The sequence below is a fragment of the Megalobrama amblycephala genome, linkage group LG3, assembly GCF_018812025.1.
Source record: "Megalobrama amblycephala isolate DHTTF-2021 linkage group LG3, ASM1881202v1, whole genome shotgun sequence".
Taxonomy (NCBI): domain Eukaryota; kingdom Metazoa; phylum Chordata; class Actinopteri; order Cypriniformes; family Xenocyprididae; genus Megalobrama; species Megalobrama amblycephala.
Genome location: NC_063046.1, coordinates 9,605,667 through 9,630,149, shown reverse-complemented (window position 1 = coordinate 9,630,149; position 24,483 = coordinate 9,605,667). Strand labels below are relative to the sequence as shown.

Sequence of the window (24,483 nt, the reverse complement as noted above, 5' to 3'; positions counted from 1 at the left end):
TTTGAGCAGATGTTTTATGCCATCACCACTATCCTTGTCAGAGCTCATTTCCCAGTAAATTCAGCAAATAATGGGCTAGTTTTATGTTTGAGTTCACGAATATGAGCCCATTCGCGATCTCAAACGTATTCTCAAAACTATATAATTTTCAACATCTTCAAAATCAATATTTCAATTGCTAACAGCTTCACCAGATCCATCCAGTAAGAGTTACAGTCATATTTGATTGCGTACAGTACTTGCTCTGCAGTAAATCGCTAAGCCATTTCATGTTTTTCTTATTATTTCGTTTTCTGTCTGAATGAGTCGTCACTTCAGCATTGTGTATCAGACATTGCCACCTTGTGGAATAAAGGTGAATTGCACTTATTCCATCATCTAAGATTCAATTATTGTTGTGAAGAAAAAATATATGTACACTCATACACACCCCGGGTCGTTAGCGACCCTATAAAATTTTTTACAAAAAATGAATACAAAAATAGCCATTCTTTTATAATTTTATGATTTTTTTTCTTGTTATATTCTTTATAATGAATTGATTGAGGAATACCAAGAAGGTTAATGTCTAACTTTAAAAAATGAGGAGGAAGGTAGTGAATGATGTCCCGGGTCACTAAAGACCCGAGGTATGCATTTAAGGGTTAACATATGATTTTTTAGAAACTGTGTGTGTTATGTACCCTTTAAGTGCCCAAACGTAATAAAGATGTAAGTTCAGGGAAGGACGTTAAACATAACTTTAATCATAAAATAGACAAAAACAATCTGAACGGAGCGGCAGCGGCCGACTCTGGCATATGAGTATATACATTTATGCTGCATCTGTGCTGCACAGTGTTGATAACAGATACCAGTGTAGAGACGGTTACATTCACACAAGTCGAAATGGTGCTCAATATGAATGAAATTCAATTTAAACATACATTTGAAATTAGAAACCATACAAGAGAGGTTTTAAACATTGTTATTATTGCCAAACATTCAAACAACAGCATGAAACAACAACAACAACGTTGTGAAAAAGCTGAACAAACTCTTCCGAGAAAATAAAGACACTGGATCTTTTCTGTTCTAGAAGACCAGGCTGCTTTATTTGAGAAAACTGTAACGGTAACATCAACACATCAACTTAGTAAGAAAGTCATGTGCATGTCTAAATAAATGGAAAGAGAAATCTGAAAGCTGAACAATGTTGCTCCAGTATATGGCACAGCTGTAGTGTAGTATCAGCAAATCTCACAATTCATGTGTCTCTGTCTTTCGAAAATATTATCTTACGCAAAAATAGTACAGTCCCTTGAAGCTGCCTTCATTGAGAACAATCAATTTTGTGTGTTCATTAAAGTCAACTGGCACTTAATAACAGTTTGTAGTCAAAGCTTCACAAAAGACTTGTAACAATCCTGGTCACTTTCAGCACACACATACACTTGATTATGAGCCTCATTAAAATTACATACATTTATATTTAAAAAGGCAAGTATTGGGTCACGGTTTAAAACAATAGTGAGATGTGAATTTGTAACTTGCAAACAATCCTTTTTGAAGAAACATGACCTTTTAGTAAAATTTTCAGTAAAGAGCACTGAAAAAAAATCTATTTTCCCTTCAAATGGAAACAAAAATCTCACTTAAAAACTCACCAGTTTTAAATTGATAAATGTTGGTAATCTTTAAAACACAGAATAACTGTTAAGTTTCTCAAGAAACCCTCTTCTGGTTACAGCCTCAACCTTTTTGGTTACAGTAAACCCTAATAATCCCAACACAAACAATACTTTATTGTTTGAACGGGCCATTGTTCGATTGTTTCAGTTCTTCTCATTCTACATTCATTTGTGAAATGTAATCAGGTTAACCAACTGCTGGTTTTAGTCATGAAGATCTTCAGGATGGTGGGCTGTCAAATGTTTCTGAAATGGAGCTTGAAGCTCAGAAAGGTCTCAGTTCTGCGGAAAGTCTATTGCAACATCCTTTGTGAAGATGAAAGCACCATGAGCGGTGATGTGAGGTTATGGCGTGCAAGACTTCAGCCCTGCAGGTCAAACGTCCTCAGACACTGGCCAGAGCAGCAGTACGCTACGAAACTCACTGTGGTTCTGTGTGAGAAAACAGAGAAAATCTACTTACTGTATAATAATATGCTCATTTTGAGTTTGTACTTAATAAAACCTAATTGAAAATGCTTGATATGTACAGAAACTTAAAAAAAAAAAAAACTTTCAAATCCTTGCATAAAAGATTATGCAGTAATCTGAGGTATATTATTTGAAGTCAGAATGTGAGATATAAGACCTTCGTTAATCTTCGGAATGCAAATGAAGATATTTTTGTTGAAATCCGATGGCTCAGTAGCCAGCAATGACATTTCCTCTCTCAAGATCCATAAAGGTACTAAAAACATATTTAAATCAGTTCATGTGAGTTCAGTGGTTCAATATTAATATTATAAAGCGACGAGAATATTTTTGGTGCGCCAAAAAAAAAAAAAAAAAAAAAAAACGACTTATTTAGTGATGGCCGATTTAAAAACACTGCTTCATACAGCTTTGGAGCGTTATGAATCTTTTGTGTCGAATCAGCGGTTCGGAGCGCCAAAGTCACGTGATTTCATCAGTTTGGCAGTTTGACATGCGATACAAATCATGATTCGACACAAAAGATTCATAACGCTCCGAAGCTTCCTGAAGTAGTGTTTTTAAATCGGCCATCACTAAAGTCGTTATTTTGTTTTTTTGCCGCACCAAAAATATTCTCGTCGCTTTATAATATTAATATTGAACCACTGTACTCACATGAACTGATTTAAATATGTTTTTAGTACATTAATGGATCTTGAAAGAGGAAATGTCATTGCTGCTCTGCAGGCTTCACGGAGCCATCGGATTTCATCAAAATATTTCATTTGTGTTCCGAAGATGAACGAAGATCTTACGGGTTTGGAACAGTATGAGGGTGAGAAATTAATGACATTATTTTCATTTTTGGGTGAACTAACCCTTTAAGGTGATGAAAATGTGACCTCACCACACAATTTTTAGAATGTTCAGATTCAGAAATGCACTTAAAAATTTCTAAACACTGGATGGAAACCCAGCTGATGATATTCTGGTGTCTAGATATGGCTCAGGTCCCCTTCTTTAATGCAAATCTATGAGATATTTTGGTTGACTGATTATTGGCCAATGGTGATATCTTACATGCTAACCAGCCACTTTATTAGGTCCACTTGCTAGTACTGGGTTGGACATACTTTTGCCTTCAAAACTGCTTTAAATCTTCATAGCATATATTCAACAATGTGCTGGAAACATTGCTCAGAGCTTCTGGTCCATATTGACACAATAGCCTCACGCAGTTGCTGCAGATTTGTTGGCTGCACATCCAAGATACAAATCTTCCATTCCACCATATCCCAAAGCTGCTCTATTGGACTGAGATCTGGTGACTGTGGAGGCCATTTGAGCTTTGTGACATGGCACATTATCCTGCTGGAAGTAGCCATCAGAAGATGAATACACTGTGGTTATAAAGGGATGGACATGATCAGCAGCAATATTCAGGAAGACTGTGGCGTTTAAACAATGCTTAATTAGTACTAAGGGGCCCAAAGTGTGCCAAAAAATATCCTCCACACCATTACACCGGCACCAGCCTGAACCGTTGATACAAGGCAGGATGGATCCATGCTTTCATGTTGTTTATGCCACATTCTGACCTGACCATCTGAATGTTGCAGCACAAATCAGCACTTATCAGATCAGGCAACGTTTCTTCAATCTTCTGTTGTCCAGTTTCGGTGTCCCGTGTGAATTGTAGCCTCAGTTTGCTGTTCTTATCTCACCTGCTGCTTTTGGATGTGTTGTGTGCTCAGAGATGCTCTTCTACAGACCTCGGTTGTAACGAGTGCTTATTTGAGTTACTGTTGCCTTTCTATCAGCTGAATCAGTCTGGCCATTCTCCTCTGACCTCTGGCATCAACAAGGCATTTTTTCCACTGACTAGAAATGTTTTCTTTTTCGGCTTATTCTCTATAAACCTTGAAGATGGATGTGCGTGAAAATCCTAGTAGATCAAATATACAAATAGTAGATCAAATATATATCAAATACTCAGACCAGCCCGTCTCACACCAACAACCATGCCACGTTCAGATTTAAAGGCACAATATGTACGATTTTTGGATTAAAATATCCAAAAACCACAAGAACAATGTTATATATTTTGTTGACTTGTGTACTTACACTATCCCAAATATTTCCAAGAATGTTTAAATCCAGAGAAATAAGCACTTTTAACCAGTCAAGCACTTTTTCATACGGAAGAGGATTAGGGCCAAGCAATAATAAAAAAATAAAACCATCTCGAGATTAAAGTTGTTAAATTTCGAGAAAAACTCGTTAAAATTCGAGAAAAAAGTCGAGACAAAATGTTGAGAATAAACTCGTTAAATTACGAGAAAAACTCGTTAAATTTCGAGAAAAAAGTCGAGATAAAATGTTGAGAATAAAGTTGTTAAATTACGAGAACAAATTTGTTAAATTATGAGAAAATGTCGTTAAATTTCGAGAAAAAAGTCGAGATAAAATGTTGAGAATAAAGTCATTAAATTATGAGAATAAAGTCATTAAATTACGAGAAAAAAGTTGTTAAATTATGAGAACAAATAAAAAATTTAACGACTTTATTCTCAACATTTTATCTCGACTTTTTTCTCGAAATTTAACGAAATTTTTCTCATAATTTAATGAATTTGTTCTCGTAATTTAATGACTTTTTTCTCGTAATTTAATGACTTTATTCTCGACATTTTATCTCGACTTTTTTCTCGAAATTTAACGAGTTTTTTCTCATAATTTAACGAGTTTATTCTCAACATTTTATCTAGACTTTTTTCTCGAAATTTAACATTTTTTCTCATAATTTAACGAATTTGTTCTCGTAATTTAACAACTTTTTTCTCGTAATTTAATGACTTTATTCTCGATATTTTATCTCGACTTTTTTCTCGTAATTTAATGACTTTTTTCTCATAATTTAATGACTTTATTCTCAACATTTTATCGACTTTTTTCTCGAAATTTAACATTTTTTTCTCATCATTTAACGAATTTGTTCTCGTAATTTAACAACTTTTTTCTCATAATTTAATGACTTTATTCTCGACATTTTATCTCGACTTTTTTCTCAAAATTTAACGAGTTTTTTCTCGAAATTTAACAACTTTAATCTCGAGATGGTTTTATTTTTCTATTATTGCTTGGCCCTAATCCTCTTCCGTATTTTCACCCTCAATTTCCGGTTTTATTTTGGAGAAACCATGGAAACACCAAAGACGCTTTAATATATTATACGTTTTATTAGACAGGTGAGCAACTGTTTTGATACATTCATTGACAGAAACCTAATCATGTTATATAGCTCAACACAGTAAGTCTTATTATTTGAATCTTGATTTCTTGATTTACTGCGAGTACCATGTTTTACCATGATTAATATCGATCTAGCTTACTGTAGTGTGCAACAACAGTCTCATAGTAGCCACCGAGCGAACACACAGAGTAGCATTATAACAACTTTCAACACACAAATGTATCTAATATGATAAACAGCGCTGCTTTACCCCACATACGCTTGACCAGAAGAAGCGGAAGTGGCGACTTGCATAATAAAAGTCCCGCTGCTCTCGAGGCATGTGTCATGCTCGTCTCTCATTAGCAATGTACTCACACAACACTCAACCTGCTCTGCTTCATACTACAGTAACGTTAATAATCTCATTCATGAACATGATTCCTGCCCGACTCCCGTCCCGAGAAGGCAACATCTCCCGTGATTCCGCGAAATCAAGGCCTCTAGTGGTGAAAAAATTACATATTGTGCCTTCAAGTCACTTAAATCACCTTTCTTCCCCATTCTGATGCTTAGTTTGAACTTCAGCAGATCATCTTGACCATGTCTACATGCCTAAATGCATTGAGTTGGTGCCATGTGATTAGATATTTGGCCACTTTATTAGGTGTACCTAATAAAAAATTGGCGAAATATTGGTTGACCACTAATTTTTGCACCCATTTTATTGTCTGTCAGGTGAAAATTGTAAGCCTGATCACTTCCAAAAGTACTCTCCTCAACAAGCCTCACTCAGAAATGTAGCATTTGGGTTTAGAGATTTTTCAAATCCCCTAAGACTAAGTAGACAGTAATAGTGATGCTCACCTTATCAAAAACCAAATAATGCAGCATCAAAAACACAGAGGTCAAAAGCAACATTTTGTAAGTTTTTAGTATGGTTAGCTTAAGTGAGGCTATCTCACAGGGATATTTTATGAGCTTTCATTCCTGAGCTCTCAAAATATGCAGATTAATGTGTGCACATACAAGGGAGGCTATTTTACTCCCACAACATGCTTTCATAAGCATGTTGATGAAGTGATATTGAAACAGCGAGGGTTTCCTGGTATATTTTCACAAAATGCACGCTAACCTGATGACCTGCAGTTGAAAACGGAGAGTATAAAAGGTGAAAAAGAAGCAAATGGAAAAGAAATCCCTTAAACAAATAGCTTCCCTCTCTTTCTCTCGCGCGCACACGTGCACGACCTCCGCTCGTCTGCAAACGACAGCCGAACACTCAGGGTAAGAGGTAATTGGCGAGTGGATTAGATCTCTTAATGTACGTGAAGTAGCTGAGAGCAGCATTCGAGCAGGCTGATTGGGTTACGCTACTGGATGTTGATACCAAAACCACAGCGTTGCATTACAGATGGAACATGACGGGTAGCGGAGCAAGCACAGCTCATTTCAACCAATCAAACAAGCAGGAAGATGAGGAGATAGAGGAAGTGACAGGGGTCAGAGAATGAGAAGAGACCGTTTTCTGAATGCAAGAGAGCTGAGATGAATGACCTACTCAATCCCAGAATGCATGTGCATTTAAAGGGGGTTGGTAAGTTTTATGCTCACCAAAGCTGCATTTTTATGATGAAAAATACAGCAACAACTGTAATATTGTGAAATCAAGTCCAACACACACCTACACATTTTTAGAACCAGTATAACAAAAAGTGTTTATTAATCATTGCCTACTTTAGCTTAAATTTAAAAAATTTAATAGGAGTTTCAATATCATTTTGCATGTCCTTGAAAGCGACAATGAATAATTCACCTCAGATATTGAAAATAAATGAAAGGATACGAGAACGTTCAAACTGTGAACTCAATGTGAAAACAAACAAGTGTATTCTATGAAAAAGATTTTTTCAGTCACTCAGTATGTATTTTCATTAGGGGTGTAATGGTAAACGAACATGACGGTTCGGGACGGGTTCGGTACAGCAGGAGGCTAAAACTAAACATAACATTGCTTTTTTAATAAACTGTGTTTTTTTTTTTTTTTTTTAACAAATTGTGTCTCTCTCTTTAAATAAATTAAATTATAATTAACATTTTCTTAAGGATAAAAAAAAAAAAAAAAAATCTATCTCAGCTAATGCTGTAAACCAGGGAGCACTTTCTTGCACATTACTATAATATTAAAGGTTACAATTAACATCAGAGCCCAAACTATTAAATTCAGTTGCTAATTATTTTTTTAAGATATGATAATTAAAACTCAAAAAATAAATAAATAAATAAATAAATAAATAAAAACAGGCAGATAAAAAGGCAGATTTAGCATTAACTTCTAAATCTAATTATAAAATTATTTTCTCAATTATTTTTTCTACTTCATTTTGAAATGTAATCATTTGCACAGTTATGGTCATAACTTGTTTTCATAAATTTATTTAAACATATTAAATAATTAAGACATTACTAACAGGAAAAGTACATCTTTTAATATATATGCTGATAAAGTGCATATATTTAGTGAAATGCTTCATTTCTCTAGTGAACTAACATGCTGTGGACACTAAATGACTTGCCTGAGGTAAATGTTATGCTACGTGAGATATTATTCTCAAGCCGTTTTATTTATGCCTTTCCACGGTTGAAACACTGGTTGAGAGATTACACGTAATCATATCTATGCTTAGATCATCTGTTCTTCTTCTTCTGTGCTTTTTCCTGCTGTGGCGGATAGCAAACAGCATTGCATTACTGTGCGCGCCCCCTTCTGGATTGGAGTGTGGATCACCTGTGACTGACTGTATTCGTCATCTGACTGTATGCACAAAACCGTGATGGTTCGGGATGAATACATGTACGGTTACACCCCTAATTTTTATAATGTTAAAATAGTGTAATATCTACCAATTTCATTATGTACTTTATCCATTTTGTTGCAAGTGCATTGCACTTACAGAGAGACTCTGCCCACACGCTGTAATTTTAGATATCAAGTGCGGACAGACAAATTGCTTGTCACTGGAATCTTCTTGTATCACGTCTGCCTGGTTAGGACACGGTGTAAAGTGGAATCTCAAAACAAACACTTGTGATATGATGCTACTACAGCATGTTTGCATCAGTACCTCTTGTGCACCCCTGCGAGTGCAGTCTCTCTGAGCGGGAACAGTTTGGGGTAGACAATGGTGAACATGGGCTGACTGCAGCGGTGACAGTGACCCAGAGGCCACCGGACCACATCCAGCAGACTCTTGGGCAACAGGAACGGAGTTAGGAACTTCACATCTGCACATAAGACGGGAGAACAAGAGAACAAAAAAGTTTAAGGGATTGAATAATTTGTGTATATGATTAGAATCTGATCTAAATGTTGGACTGTCTACTACACTGTGTATTGCAACCAGTGATGGGAATAACGGCGTTATAAATAACGTGCGTTACTAACGCCGTTACTTTTTTCAGTAACGTGTAATCAAACGAATTACTTTTTCTCCCGTTACCATGCCGTTAGCGTTACTGACAAAAAAATGCCGCGTTACTATAATTGAGCTCACTGAAACGGTTTTCATCCGAGTAAGCTCTCTCTCAGCCATAGGACATGCAAAGTTTTGCTGATCATCTGCTCATGGACGCGCCTAGAGAGATAATGCACATTTCATTCGGATTAGGCTATATAATCAGAGTAGCCTCTTTCTTTTCATGTTTAATTACTTCATTTTCGTTAAAGTAGATATTTCAAGCATTCTATAGATATATTTCTCATGTCTGCGAGGCAAGCAGCCTCTGAGTTTCGGTTAATTTAGCCTATAAGACGCGCTCCAGTTCACGCGCCAGTGATCGCGATCGCGCCCGCGCCTCCATGTCATGATTTTATTGTCTGCTATATTTGCTTGTTATATATTAAATCCAAGCAATTGGTTGATGAAACATTGATTAAAATTAAGATACAATTTTTACAAAACGAAATTCACTTTAAAGAGAGGCTTTCTATAAAACAAAACTTAATGAAGTGTTTAAAATCATGTCTGACCCACTCCATGACTCCCGATATATTTGCGCATCTTGATGCATTTTACTCACGCTGTTCACTTTTCATAATCGAATAAATGGATTTAAAACATAACATAGGACTATTTAAACATAAATATGAAACTACGTTTTCTTTAATGGCTACCGACACAGTACAGAGAAATTTCATGTCGTGAGCAAGAGCGGATCATGAGTCAGGAGTCGCATCAAGAATAATTTATTCTTAGACTTATATGTAATATTGGGGGCATTCAATTTATTTGGCATATTTTTATTTTTTAATTTTTTTTAAGTAACGCAATAGTTACTTTCCCTGGTAATTAGTTACTTTTATAATGATGTAACTCAGTTACTAACTCCGTTACTATTTGTGAGAAGTAACTAGTAACTATAACTAATTACTTTTTTAAAGTAACGTGCCCAACACTGATTGCAACTGTTCAGATCCAATTTATGTGTCCCGTGCGCGCTTTCCTTTTCAGGTATATCTGCTTTGGTTTCTATGGAAGTGACATTGTGTTGGTAGGCATACACCAAAAGACAAAAAACAGCAGCAACATGGAGGGGTTTACAATACAGAGGATGTATTACAACAAGACAATGTGTTGCTGTGGTGCTGAATTACTACATCTTATGAGGCAGTGGCATGTTCTGATTAGTGTTGCATGACGCTTCCAATACTCATTTTTCTCATAACAGACACACGATACCAGCTGCTCTTTCTCTCTCTCTCATCTCTCCGACAGCGAGTTGACACACAAACCCTCCTCCCCTCACTCACTCATTTCATTTGCTCCAGATGAATATTGTTGGTGTTACAGGGCTTAAATTTCGGCGTGGGATTGCGCATATTGCGCATAATTTTACTCATTCCTGCAGATTTTGTGCGCCACATAAAGCCACCTCTCAGTACTAAATTGGGTTGTTTTTCGCTGCTTATTGCACTTAAACAGTCAAAAACACAAAATAATGTCAAAAGGACAGTCTTAGTGAGTATTCACGTAAACACAGTCAGTTATGTTTTAAGTGAACGTAAACAGTTGAGAATGAAACGCATGTGTAACAGTATAATGGATCCGTGCGTCAGGTGTTAAAGTGACAGCAGCCTAATATACCTGCTGCCAAATTATGAGATAATATTAAAAATATCTATATGGCAGTTTTCCCCCATGGTATCGATGTCAAAATTGTGTCCAGTAAAAATGCTGAGTGGCTCGTAACTTTGGTAAACCACTATCTAATAAGAACTGTATTTCATAATTTGTGTCGACGTGTGACAGCAGGGGCACATGTGCATCCAGAGCTCTGCTTCCACTCCCTAGAGTAAAATATATTTGCCCAGTGCGTGAAAAAATTAAGTGCGGGATGTGTTTGATGGTAAAAAGAGTTAAGAGCAATAAGCCTCCAAAAAGAGCACAAAGCACTACTTTTAGTCATGAAAGCCGCCTTTCAGACAGCATGCGATCGCAAATTCAGTTCTCTTTCAGTTCTCTTTTCAGTTCGGCTATTGCTCTTAAATAGTCAAAAATATGTACAAATGCACATCCTGGTGAGTATCCAAGCTAACACAGTCGTATGTTAACTATCTTAAGTGGATCTGTGCGTCAGGTCTTAAAGTGACAGCAGCCTAATAAACCTGCTGCTGTCTGTGCGATTAGCGAATGTTAATCAAACAAAAAAAGAAAAGGCAGTGGGAAAATGACCCACTGCTTGAATAGATTTATTAAGAATCAGTGAATAGTTAATTTATAGACTGATCGTGATAAATTAATTTCTGATAAATAAATTTTAATTTCTCACTTGAATGCTACTGTGACCCACTGTGGCCGACCTGAAATTTTGAAAGCACTGTTTATTTTATTTGTATCTTTCTTACATTGTATTTTTCATATTGATTGTAACTTGTATCTTTGCTTATTTTAAAGATAAAAGATAAAACAATTTAAAATATATTTTAAAACAAAATAAAATCAAATAACTATATGTGATCTAAATTACATTAAAAAAATTAAATTACTGAACAACCTGTTCAGAATTGGTTAGCAAATGTTATTAATAAAATTATTAAAAATTAAGTGTTTTTTTTAATTAATCTATAAAACAATGAATTTTATTACTTTTACTTCTGTTTTAGTTTTTTACTGTGGTATCGATTCAGAATTGGTATCGAAATATTTTAGTCAGGTATCGTATCATAAGTATCAAAAGTATCAAAAGTCATAATTTTGGTATCAGGACAACACTAGTTCTGATATGTTTATGTTTTATGTGGCATAAGGCAGAAAAGCTACGCAGAAATTGTGAATGTAGCTTGAAACAGATTTGTAAAAATTGTATTTCATGTTATTTTTTTGCCATTCACACTTGCTAAATATGATCGGATCCCAATCTGATATGCACAAAAATCAGATTTGGACTGACAGTCTGAACAAAGCTTGAGAGGTCAGACAAGACATGTTTTAGTGGACAAAAAAATTAGGTTGGTAAACGTGAAGGAACCCGATGCAATTATCGTAGGTTTGTTTGCGACACTTACCGGTCCAGTTGTGGGCTGCATGAAGGACTCTGCAAGCTAGCTCTTCCAGAGGCAACACACGGTCTGTCTCGGAGCCGATGGCCTTCACTTCAGAGGGCAGAGGAACAGTCACATCTCCCAGCATCAAGCAGAGCTGCTTCACATCAGAGATCTGTGCAGCTAGACCACACCTGTGTATGCATGCAGATAAATAACCTTGTGTGAACAGGTGTCCATCTGAAACAGCCAGGGATCAATCACACCACATAATTGATTTAAAATGTCAGAAACATTTTCCCATCCAGACATTGTTACTGAAATGGTGCTGATTCTTGTGCCAGAGTCTGTGCTCAGCTGGAGAATCTTTCTTGGAAAAATGTGCAGTACAAGCAGCAGAGCACGTTAAAAATGGACAAGCCAGATTTAAGTTTATAGTTTATAGAAGAACATTTTGTGAGATTTACCAAAGTGAAGCTTTAAAAGATGTTCAAGAGTTTTGATGTTTGTGTGAGGCAAGTAAACTCTGCTTGCAGAATTACATCTGTGAAAAAAAAAAATCAATGTTGTTTACTTTTAGATGGATGGAAAATCTGACCAAAGGCTCTACACACATTTTCCACTAGTTTCTGCTTCAGCATTTGTCCAGTAGCTCAAAGGGCCTGGAATGAGCTCCACTTTATTCAATTCTGATCTATTATTGTGTCAATCATCTATTTCAGATTTAACCAGCCATAAATTCACAAATATATATTTATATATATAAATAAAGGTACAAGGTAACAACAAATACATATAATTAACTCCAATTCTGTTGTGCAGAATCTATTGTTTTTTATGTCTTTATAATTGGGCTGGGAAAAATAGCATTATTTCTGTGAATTTAAATAAACATCACCAAATATACTATATAAAAGGCACAGCTAAATCTGACATTTGTTATAATGGGTTTATGTAAAGGTTCACTTAAATTAAAATGTTTCTATATACAAATGTTCTATATATTGTAATCAGGGCTTGACATTTACTTTTTTGCTCACCAGCCACTGTGGCTACTCGTTTTCCAAAGTTACGAGCCACTCAGCATTTTCACCAGCCACAATTTTGGCATTGATACCATATGGAAAAATTGCCATATAGATATTTTTAATATTATCTCATAATTTGGCAGCAGGTATATTAGGCTGCTGTCACTTTAAGACCTGACGCACTGATCCATTATACTGTTACACATGTGTTTTCTTTCTCAACTGTTTACGTTCACTTAAAACATAACCAACTGTTTACTCACCAAGACCGACATTTGACATGATTTTATGTGTATTTGACTGTTTAAGTGCAATAAGTAGTGAACTCAGTTTAGTACTGAGAGTTGGCTTTATGTGGCACACTTTTTGGGTGTGAGCACAAAATCTGCGGGAATGAGTAAAATTATGCACAATACGTGCAATCCCACAGCGAAATTCAACCCCGTAACACCAACAATATTCATCTGGAGCAAATGAAATGAGTGAGTGAGAGGAGGAGGGTTTGTGTGTCGACTGGCTGTCGGAGAGATGAGAGAAAGAGAAAGAGCAGCTGGTATGCGTATGTCTATTTTGTGGAAAATGAGTATTAGAAGCGTTTCATATATTTCAGTATTGATGTTTTGAAAAATCTATATTTTTGACAATGCTACATTGCACTTAGATTATTATTTCAGATGCCTTTTTAAAAGACTGCAATTAAGAAATGTATATATTATGTATAAAACTCAACCAGGCTAGTAGGAGTGACTGTGTTTCACGCCACTTCTGAAATCCACCCACATTTGGCAGGTGTTACTGTCAAGTCCTGATTGTAATCATTATGATCACAACTTGAAATATGTTAGCTAATTGCATGATTTGTATTATCTTAGAACTGCATATTTCTGAATTGGATACAGTCATCACTGATAACAGATTACTCTAAATTCTGTAAAGCTGCTTTGAAACAATGTGAAAATTCCTATTCAAATAAATGTGAATTAAATGGAATGTTCTGTAATTTGTAATAAATTATCAATAAAAAACAGATGATAAGTTGATTATTCCTTTGTTGTTTCCTCATTCATTTATACAAACCCGATTCCAAAAAAGTTGGGACACTGTACAAATTGTGAATAAAAAAGGAATGCAATAATTTACAAATCTCATAAACTTATATTTTATTCACAATAGAATATAGATAACATATCAAATGTTGAAAGTGAGACATTTTGAAATGTCATGCCAAATATTGGCTCATTTTGGATTTCATGAGAGCTACACATTCCAAAAAAGTTGGGACAGGAAGCAATAAGAGGCCGGAAAAGTTAAATGTACATATAAGGAACAGCTGGAGGGCCAATTTGCAACTTATTAGGTCAATTGGCAACATGATTGGGTCTAAAAAGAGCCTCTCAGAGTGGCAGTGTCTCTCAGAAGTCAAGATGGGCAGAGGATCACCAATTTCCCCAATGCTGCGGCGAAAAACAGTGGAGCAATATCAGAAAGGAGTTTCTCAGAGAAAAATTGCAAAGAGTTTGAAGTTATCATCATCTACAGTGCATAATATCATCCAAAGATTCAGAGAATCTGGAACAATCTCTGTGCGTAAGGGTCAAGGCTGGAAAACCATACTGGATGCCCGTGATCTTCGGGCCCTTAGACGGCACTGCATCACATACAGGAATGCTACTGTAATGGAAATCACAACATGGGCTCAGGAATACTTCCAGAAAACATTGTCGGTGAACACAATCCACCGTGCCATTCGCAGTTGCCGGCTAAAACTCTATAGGTCAAAAAAGAAGCCATATCTAAACATGATCCAGAAGTGCAGGCGTTTTCTCTGGGCCAAGGCTCATTTAAAATGGACTGTGGCAAGGTGGAAAACTGTTCTGTGGTCAGACGAATCAAAATTTGAAGTTCTTTTTGGAAAACTGGGAGGCCATGTCATCCGGACTAAAGAGGACAAGGACAACCCAAGTTGTTATCAGCGCTCAGTTCAGAAGCCTGCATCTCTGATGGTATGGGGTTGCATGAGTGCGTGTGGCATGGGCAGCTTACACATCTGGAAAGGCACCATCAATGCTGAAAGGTATATCCAAGTTCTAGAACAACATATGCTCCCATCCAGACGTCGTCTCTTTCAGGGAAGACCTTGCATTTTCCAACATGACAATGCCAGACCACATACTGCATCAATTACAACATCATGGCTGCGTAGAAGAAGGATCCGGGTACTGAAATGGCCAGCCTGCAGTCCAGATCTTTCACCCATAGAAAACATTTGGTGCATCATAAAGAGGAAGATGCGACAAAGAAGACCTAAGACAGTTGAGCAACTAGAAGCCTGTATTAGACAAGAATGGGACAACATTCCTATTCCTAAACTTGAGCAACTTATCTCCTGAGTCCCCAGACGTTTGCAGACTGTTATAAAAAGAAGAGGGGATGCCACACAGTGGTAAACATGGCCTTGTCCCAACTTTTTTGAGATGTGTTGATGCCATGAAATTTAAAATCAACTTATTTTTCCCTTAAAATGATATATTTTCTCAGGTTAAACAATTGATATGTCATCTATGTTGAATTCTGAATAAAATATTGAAATTTGAAACTTCCACATCATTGCATTCTGTTTTTATTCACAATTTGTACAGTGTCCCAACTTTTTTGGAATCGGGTTTGTAGAATTAATGTCAGGTTACGTCAAGTCACCTTTATTTATATAGTGCTTAATACAATACAGATTGTTTCAAAGCAGCTTTACAGAGATAAACAGGAAAATAACGATCAGTGATGCGAAGAGTTCAATTCTGCTTTGAAAAGACAATAGTAAACAGTCATTATTCAGTTGAAATCAGTGTTGATTCAGTTCAATAAATGTGTTCAGTACATTGATTATGAAATCAGAAAAATGTGAAAATATATCTAAGAATACAGATTTTAAATGTTAGGAGTAATTAATCATGATTAATAAAATTGGTGCAATTAATTAGTTTTTTTTTTTTTTTAAATCAATTGACGGTTCTTGTTTAACTCTTAGTTTTAGCCTGTAATATAATTTAAATTATGTACAGTTTGTTTTTGTAGTCCTTGTCATGTGCTGTCTTCTGTAGCACCATGGTCCAGAGGAACGCTGTTTCGTTTTGCTGTGTTCGTAGGCTGTATAGATCAGAAATGACAATAAAGCTACTCTGACTCTGACAACCCTGCCTTGTAGAAATTTTTAAAACAAAAAGTTGTGATTTTGATCACATATTACAACGACAGAAAAGAACTCACCCACTGCAGCCGATGACTTTGTTATAAAGATATGATGGGAGAGCCTTCAGTTGAGCATTGTTGTCCACAAAGACAAACTGCAGCTCCATGGAGCGCCCCAGATCTGACAGAAATATAAAACATCAGTATATCACCAACAACGTCAAATAATTTACCTGATACTCGTGGATATACAGTGCACAGCATAAATGAGTACACCCCCTCTGAACAAATACAAAAGATGTATTTTCTTTATGATCACTAATACAATTCATGGAAAGATGGCAAAACTAAAATTTATTAAACATTTACATAACAAAAACTGAGAAATATATGTAATTAATTGCCATAAAAAAGTAAATTAGCCAATTTTGTTTAAATTAAGGATTTCAGAAATGAGTACACCGTAGATTTAATTCAACAAATGTATAATATTCTGGCACTTAGTATGCCCTCCATAATTTTGAATATACTGCTCTGACCCTTCTTGGCACGGAGTGAACAAGTTCATGACAAATTGTCACATCTGTCCTGTTTAACTCCTGGATGATGAGCTCATTAAATGCCCTGATCTTTAATGGGGAGTGTTGCTCAACTCGTCTCTACAGAATCTCCCACAGGCTCTCAAGAGTGTTAAGATTGAGTGCAGTACATGTCCACAGAAGGTTTTTCACCTTGGGACAATGCATATCCTCATTGTCATGTTGAAAAAAATGCCCAACAATGCAGGGAATGAGGAAAGGGTAACATCTTCTGTTTCAAGATTGTGTATTAAATTACACAGTGGTGTGGGAATTCATGACAGCATTGAGCACAACTCCCTCACTCCTTCAGCACTCACACATCCCTATATAACAGCTTTACTACCGCTGAACTTTACTGTGGGAACCAGGCACTTCTCACTGTACTCCTCCTCTAGCAACACCAGAACATTTTGATGCTGTTAAACCCAAAATGATTGATTTGGTCTCATGAGACCAGAGTATTGATTCCCAGAATCTATATTTTGTAAATATGGGCTTTGGAAATGGCTAACTGACTTTATTGTGCTTTGGCTACAATAGGTAGTTCCAGTGAGAACAACAACCATGCATGTCATTTCTGCAGGCTGCATCTTACTCTGTGAGATAAACAGTCACTCTTTTCATAGCTTTTGCTGGCTCTGAGAAAATCACTTGGTATTTCTCCTGCTCTTTGTCAAGCAAAAAAATCCCTCATCACTAAATGAAAGCTTAAAATAAAGGCCTGATTATTTCAGGGGGATTGTCACATGTCCAATGTTTTTGAATTTCTGTGTTACTTTTGCTATATTTTCACACTTAAAACAATGATTTGGTAATCCTCTTGTACCACTGTCCTCTTTTGTGAGAAATAAGTCTCCTGATGATTCTCTCCCAAGTGGTTCCACTGTTGTCTGAGATTGATTCAGTGGGCTATATAACACTTTTAATTGTCAAGAAATGACTTCTCTTTAAATGTTTTGGTTCAACATAATTGCCTGTTGATCAAACATTGTCTTAAACTTACACCAGAAAAATTTTATTTTGTTTTATTTAGTAACTTTTAGGAGGGTGTACTCATTTTTGCTACACAATATTTTATCACCTTCATAAGAAAATCTTATTTTCCTGAATAATTTTGACATGCTTCTTTGGTAATTGATTAAGCAGACTTGCTGGAACATTTTATCTCTAAAGAACCCTAACATGTCTGCTAAGTAATTGAGTTATTGCTGACTTTCAGAAGTTTCAGAGGAGGTGTACTCATTTATGCTGTGCACTGTATAGTCATAAAATAGCTGTGTATGAATAACAGAAAACCTTCCCCTCAACTGTTGCTCTCAAATATGGTAAAAATATTATTATAAAACGGACCTTGATTCTGATTGGTTGAGCCACGTTCAAAGCCGTTTATACAGCACTTCATACTTACTATACTTTATACAGTATTGTTATTATTATAACCGTTTTATAAAAGCTGTGAAGCTGTGGTTTACAGTGAATTTAAGTGAACCCCGGCTTCACAGGGCTTATTGCTTTAATAACCTTTGGTCTGCTCCTCACACAGAGCATCATATGGCTTCAGAGAACGTGTATAGACTATATGGATTAAATTTAGACTAATTAGACTATGGAAACTCTTGTTCAAAGGGTTTTTAAAAGTTTTTTAAGATGTTATGCTCACCAATGATGCCTTTATTTGATCAAAAATACAGTAAAAACAGAAATATTATTACAATTTAAAATAACCCTTTTTATTTTAAAGGGCTAGTTCACCCAAAAATGAAAATTCTGTCATTTATTTCTCACCCTCATGTCGTTCCACACCTGTAAGACCTTCGTTCATCTTTGGAACACAAATTAAGATATTTTTTATGAAATCCGACGGCTCAGTGAGGCCTGTATTGAGAGCAAAGCCATTCAAACTCTCAAGGTCCATAAAGATACTAAAAACATATTTGAGAGTTCAGTGGTTCTACCTTAATAATATAAAGTGACAAGAATACTTTTTGTGTGCCAAAAAAACAAAATAAAGACTTTTCAACAATATCTATATGGGCCAAGTTCAAAACACTGTTTCAGAGCTTTACGAATCGAATCAGTGAATCTGAGCGCCAAAGTCACGTGATTTCAGCAGTTTAGCTGTTTGATAGGAGATCCAAATCACTGATTCGAAACAAAGGAATCATAAAGCTCAGAAGCTCCATGAAGCAGTGTTTTGACATCGGCCCATATAGATATTGTTGAAAAGTCGTTATTTTATTTTCTTGCCGCACAAAATGTATTCTCATCGCTTTATAATATTAAAGTAGAACCACTGAACTCACATGAACTGTTTCAAATATGTTTTTAGTACCTTTATGGACCTTGAGAGTTTGAATGGCTTTAAACTAACCCTTTAATATATTTTAAAATCTAATTTATTTCAGCAGCCATTACTTCAGTCACATGATCCTTCAGAAATCATTCTAATATGCTGATTTGCTGCTGATGTTGTTATAGAATGTTTAAAAGAACAGCGTTTATTTGAAATCTTTTGTAACATGTTTTTACTGTCATCAAAGTATTCATTTCTTTAAAAAAAAAAACTTGAATGCACTGCTTTTATGGGTAAAAGCGTCTGCCAAATGCATAAATGTAAATGTCTTGATGACACGATCATATCTGCTCACCCAGCGGCAGTGATGTCAGGCAGTTGGCGGCCATGGAGAGCTCATTGAGGTCGGGCAGCAGACAGAGCTGGCGGGGAAGGCAGTGCAGCAGGTTGCGGTCTGCCGTCAGACACTGCAGGGACAGACACTGGTGCAGACGCTCTGGTAGAGTCCTCAGGAGGTTCATGGACACGTCCAGAGTCTCCAGCTCTCGGAGATCCCCCAGCTCTACCAACACAAGCCAATAAGCCAATATACTTTTCTGTTAAAGTCGGCATTAAACAGAAGATGCGATAGTCTTTTCTTCCCTACTGTGACGTACATCAAAGTGAAATGGCTTCTGGGAAAGAAAAAAATAATTTGATTGGATTGTTGGATGGTTGTGATTTGCTATTGGTTAATGTCATGTGATTGACAGGTTGCCTAGGTAGTGCCTTTATGCCTTCTGCTGGCAAAAATACATTATGTGATATTGAAAAGGAACCATAATTGTGTTACAATTAAATACAAAAATCACACTTCTTTCCAACATGTGTGCAATGCTTGTCACTAGATAAAATATGCTAGAAACTGTTGTAACAATTCACTGTAAAAAACTTTGTTTGGAACAATTCACATATGATAGAGCTTCAGATGAAACATTACCCAGTTAAAATGGAAAAGAGCAATAAAAACAACTGCGTGTTTTGAAGCAAAGCATTTAAAGAGAGTGTCAAAAAGCTTAGTCATTTTCCACAGTCTCTATATGAAGTTTTACTCTTCAGAACCATTTAAGTGTCATGTTGAGCGCAGAAACCTCTTCATTAAAAGAAGTATAATAACTGCAATATGTACTGAAGTTTAAAAGCTTCTGGTGATGCAGTTTCCTCATAAGAAATGATTTGATGCAGTTAAAGCTGCTCAGTTACACAAGAAAAGATGTTTCACGTTACAAATAAATGTCCATGACTGATTAAAGAGGCTGTAGTAACTGTGCTGACATTCCTCTTTCACATTCTTCTCAATTTTCTGCATTTAATTTAGCTCGAATCACTTCAAACAAAGTCTTCATTCAACCTTGGAATATTTCAGGTTAGATGCAACATGCATGCTGCATGCATTTATCATTTGTATGTAATCCAAAATATTATTTTAATGCCGCACAGCACTGATAAAACAATAAAACTAAATATACAGCAATCCATTTTTTTTATGTTATAAAATAATTAGATCTTTCTATGCATAGAGGAATTGATAAAGCAGCTCAATCATTCTCTAAATATGCACGACTCACCTTGCGGGAGAAACTTCAGCTGATTGTTGGCCAATCGCAGGTGTCGTAATGAGCGCAGCTGACCAATCTCTGGGCAGATGATTTGAAGAGCGTTGTCACTCAGGTCCAGCGACTGCAGCTTCACAAGTTCGCCAATTGCTGGAACAACAACATAACGTATCATGCAACGCATAATGTATCTGATATCAAAATACTGATATATAATTATAAAATTAAATTACCTTGAGGGATTATTGCAATATTGTTTGAGTGCAGGTATCTTAAGAAAAAAAGATTGTGGGATTACATTTCATAATATTGTTTTTCATCAGATGTAGTAAAAATGTAACTCAAATAATTTAATTTTAGCAAAATTAGACTTTGGCCATCCAGGCATTTTGTGATGTTTTCTTACCCACCCATAATAATAACAATGACTCAGGGACCTCTACTGGACAACAGTAATATTACAGCTGTACAACATCAAGTGTCCATTGTTATAACAACAACATAAACAAAAATCAAAAGGGTATGAATAGATAGATAAATACTATTTAAAGATATATACTCACATAAACAAATATATATAAAGATACTCACAATTCAATCAGGTTGGGAAGCTTCTGAGCCAGATTTTCTGGCTGACAGGAGGAAAACAGGATAATATAGGCAAAATATATTTACAATATTTCAATACAGGGCTGAATCAAAACTGAATGAGATCTTACAAGTGTTGTGAGGGAGTTCCTCTTCATGAAGAGACGCTCCAGGAACTGCATCCCTTCATCTCTGAGCAGCTCCACAGGGAAATTGTTGAGGTTTCTGTAGTTCAGGAAAAGATTTTTGTGTCGCTCTTGTTTGGCTATAAAAATTGCTGCATGGAGGTCAGAGGCCATGGCTGTGAGAACCGTCTTTGGTTGAGAGAGTTTCTCCCTTCTACTTTTCCATTCTTGGGGGAAAAAAAGAAGATGATAGACAGATATAGATAGATAGATAATAAATATATAATAACTTTATATTGATTTTAAGGGACTTAAAGGTAATGTACAGGATTTGCTAGAGAAAAAAACCCCTCACAGACAGTAAAACATGAACTGATGTTTATTAGTAGTATAAAAGCATTAAGTAATGTCAAATACCAAATAACGTTACACTGACAGTATGAACCAAGACGAGCTCAGATACTGATGTTGTGCTGTCAGTCAGTCTGATAATAACACGACACGAGTCCCTGCAGAAATCTAATCATTACTGCTAGCCAGATCTTAGACATGCGCAAAACACAACAAAGCGAATATTATCATTAATGAATTGCAACTTACATTACATCCCTGCAGTCTATGACATGTGGAATGTTCTGTGTTTGAAACCTCTGGAGTTGTTTGTGTACCAAACCTGGGACTTCTTCCGTCTGAGAGCAAACGCGTCACTGGATACAGACAGAGAGCATCATGGGTAATGTAGTTTTCCTTACATCAAAGTCGACAGAGACACATCCACAGAATATAATATAATATAATATAATATAATATAATATAATATAATATAATATAATATAATATATAATATAATATAATATAATATAATATAATATAATATAATATACAAAGTTAGTTTTATTTTTTCTTAAGAGAAATGTCAAAATATCAAATTAAATATAGTTTGGTTCAATCATTATTCACCCAAATTCGTAAATATTATAATATAATATAATATAATATAATATAATATAATATAATATAATATAATATAATATAATATAATATAATATAATATAATATAATATAATATAATATAATTAATATACAAAGTTAGTTTTACTTTTTCTTAAGAGAAATGTCAAAATATCAAATTAAATATAGTTTGGTTCAATCATTATTCACCCAAATTCGTAAATATAATATAATATAATATAATATAATATAATATAATATAATATAATATAATATATAATATAATATAATATAATATAATATAATATAATATAATATAATATAATATAATATAATATAATATAATATAATATAATTAATATACAAAGTTAGTTTTACTTTTTCTTAAGAGAAATGTCAAAATATCACATTAAATATAGTTTGGTTCAATCATTATTCACCCAAATTCGTAAATAATATAATATAATACAATACAATACAATACAATACAATACAATACAATACAATATAATATAATATAATATAATATAATATAATATAATATAATATAATATAATATAATATAATATAATATAATATAATATAATATAATATAATATAATATAATATAATATACAAAGTTAGTTTTATTTTTTCTTAAGAGAAATGTCAAAATATCAAATTAAATATAGTTTGGTTCAATCATTATTCACCCAAATTCGTAAATATTATAATATAATATAATATAATATAATATAATATAATATAATATAATATAATATAATATAATATAATATAATATAATATAATATAATATAATATAATATAATATAATTAATATACAAAGTTAGTTTTACTTTTTCTTAAGAGAAATGTCAAAATATCAAATTAAATATAGTTTGGTTCAATCATTATTCACCCAAATTCGTAAATATAATATAATATAATATAATATAATATAATATAATTAATATACAAAGTTAGTTTTACTTTTTCTTAAGAGAAATGTCAAAATATCACATTAAATATAGTTTGGTTCAATCATTATTCACCCAAATTCGTAAATAATATAATATAATACAATACAATACAATACAATACAATACAATACAATACAATACAATATAATATAATATAATATAATATAATATAATATAATATAATATAATATAATATAATATAATATAATATAATAAAGTTAGTTTTACTTTTTTTTTAAGAGAAATGTCAAAATATCAATTTAAATATAGTTTGGTTCAATCATTATTCACCCAAATTCGTAAATATAATATAATATAATATAATATAATATAATATAATATAATATAATATAATATAATATAATATAATATAATATAATATAATATAATATAATATAATATAATATAATATAATATAATATAATATAATATATAATATAATATAATAATTAATATACAAAGTTAGTTTTACTTTTTCTTAAGAGAAATGTCAAAATATCACATTAAATATAGTTTGGTTCAATCATTATTCACCCAAATTCGTAAATAATATAATATAATATAATATAATATAATATAATATAATATAATATAATATAATATAATATAATATAATATAATATAATATAATATAATATAATATAATATAATATAATATAATATAATATAATATAATATAATATAATATAATATAATATAATATAATATAATATAATATAATATAATATAATATAATATAATATAATATAATATAATATAATAAAGTTAGTTTTACTTTTTCTTAAGAGAAATGTCAAAATATCAATTTAAATATAGTTTGGTTCAATCATTATTCACCCAAATTCATATTATAAGCTAAAACAGAAATCATAATGCTAATTATCATTATAATAATATTAATATTATATTAATAAGTAGAGATGTACAGAAACTAAAATTCTCAGATTATTCAATTTCGATACCGATTATTCAATGATATCTGCAATACTGATAACGATACAGATACAGCCGTTTATACCTACTTTTAAATGAATGATAATTTCATTATAATTAATTCTATTTTTAATGATTATGTTTTGAAAGAAATGCAAATAAAATCTTTATCCTCTCCATTTCATCAACTTGTTTCAAAGTAACTGGTATCAGTTATAAACAAACACATTACTCAAATGTGTTTCACATTAACTAAATTCTGCATATTAAATTAATATTTCTTAACTTTTGAATGTTATTAATTCATATTATTACTATTAATATTGAACATCAAACTGGTTTCTTAGC

The 24,483-nt window shown here is 33.7% G+C and overlaps 1 protein-coding gene across 3 annotated transcripts; it reads right to left on the bottom strand.

Annotated features, from left to right (window-relative positions):
• Positions 1 to 726: 726 nt before the first annotated feature.
• On the bottom strand, positions 727 to 22,007 carry lrrc28 (leucine rich repeat containing 28). 3 transcript variants are annotated; one of them, XM_048183748.1, is made up of 11 exons: positions 21,893 to 22,007; positions 21,299 to 21,519; positions 21,171 to 21,211; positions 20,813 to 20,850; positions 20,592 to 20,729; positions 19,340 to 19,546; positions 16,189 to 16,291; positions 15,982 to 16,068; positions 11,921 to 12,090; positions 8,481 to 8,640; positions 727 to 2,125 (listed from the first exon to the last, which is right to left on the bottom strand). In XM_048183748.1, exons 2-11 carry the CDS (start codon positions 21,464 to 21,466, stop codon positions 2,092 to 2,094), a joined length of 1,146 nt encoding a protein of 381 aa, XP_048039705.1. In that variant the 5' UTR covers positions 21,467 to 21,519; positions 21,893 to 22,007; the 3' UTR covers positions 727 to 2,091. The 3 variants fall into 3 exon arrangements, with proteins under 3 accessions (XP_048039705.1, XP_048039704.1, XP_048039707.1); XM_048183747.1 differs by having other exon boundaries at positions 727 to 2,102; XM_048183750.1 differs by lacking the exon at positions 15,982 to 16,068 and having other exon boundaries at positions 727 to 2,102.
• Positions 22,008 to 24,483: the final 2,476 nt, after the last annotated feature.

What these genes read in the sequence shown, in the direction of transcription:
- lrrc28 (XM_048183747.1), bottom strand. Translation starts at nt 21,466, where the DNA reads ATGGCCTCTGACCTCCATGCAGCAATTTTTATAGCCAAACAAGAGCGA. An exon ending in TATTGCAATAATCCCTCAAG is followed by an intron (nt 20,730 to 20,812) that starts GTAATTTAATTT and finishes TTGTTGTTCCAG; the next exon opens with CAATTGGCGAACTTGTGAAG. An exon ending in CTCGCAGGGGTGCACAAGAG is followed by an intron (nt 2,103 to 8,480) that starts GTACTGATGCAA and finishes TTTCTCACACAG; the next exon opens with AACCACAGTGAGTTTCGTAG.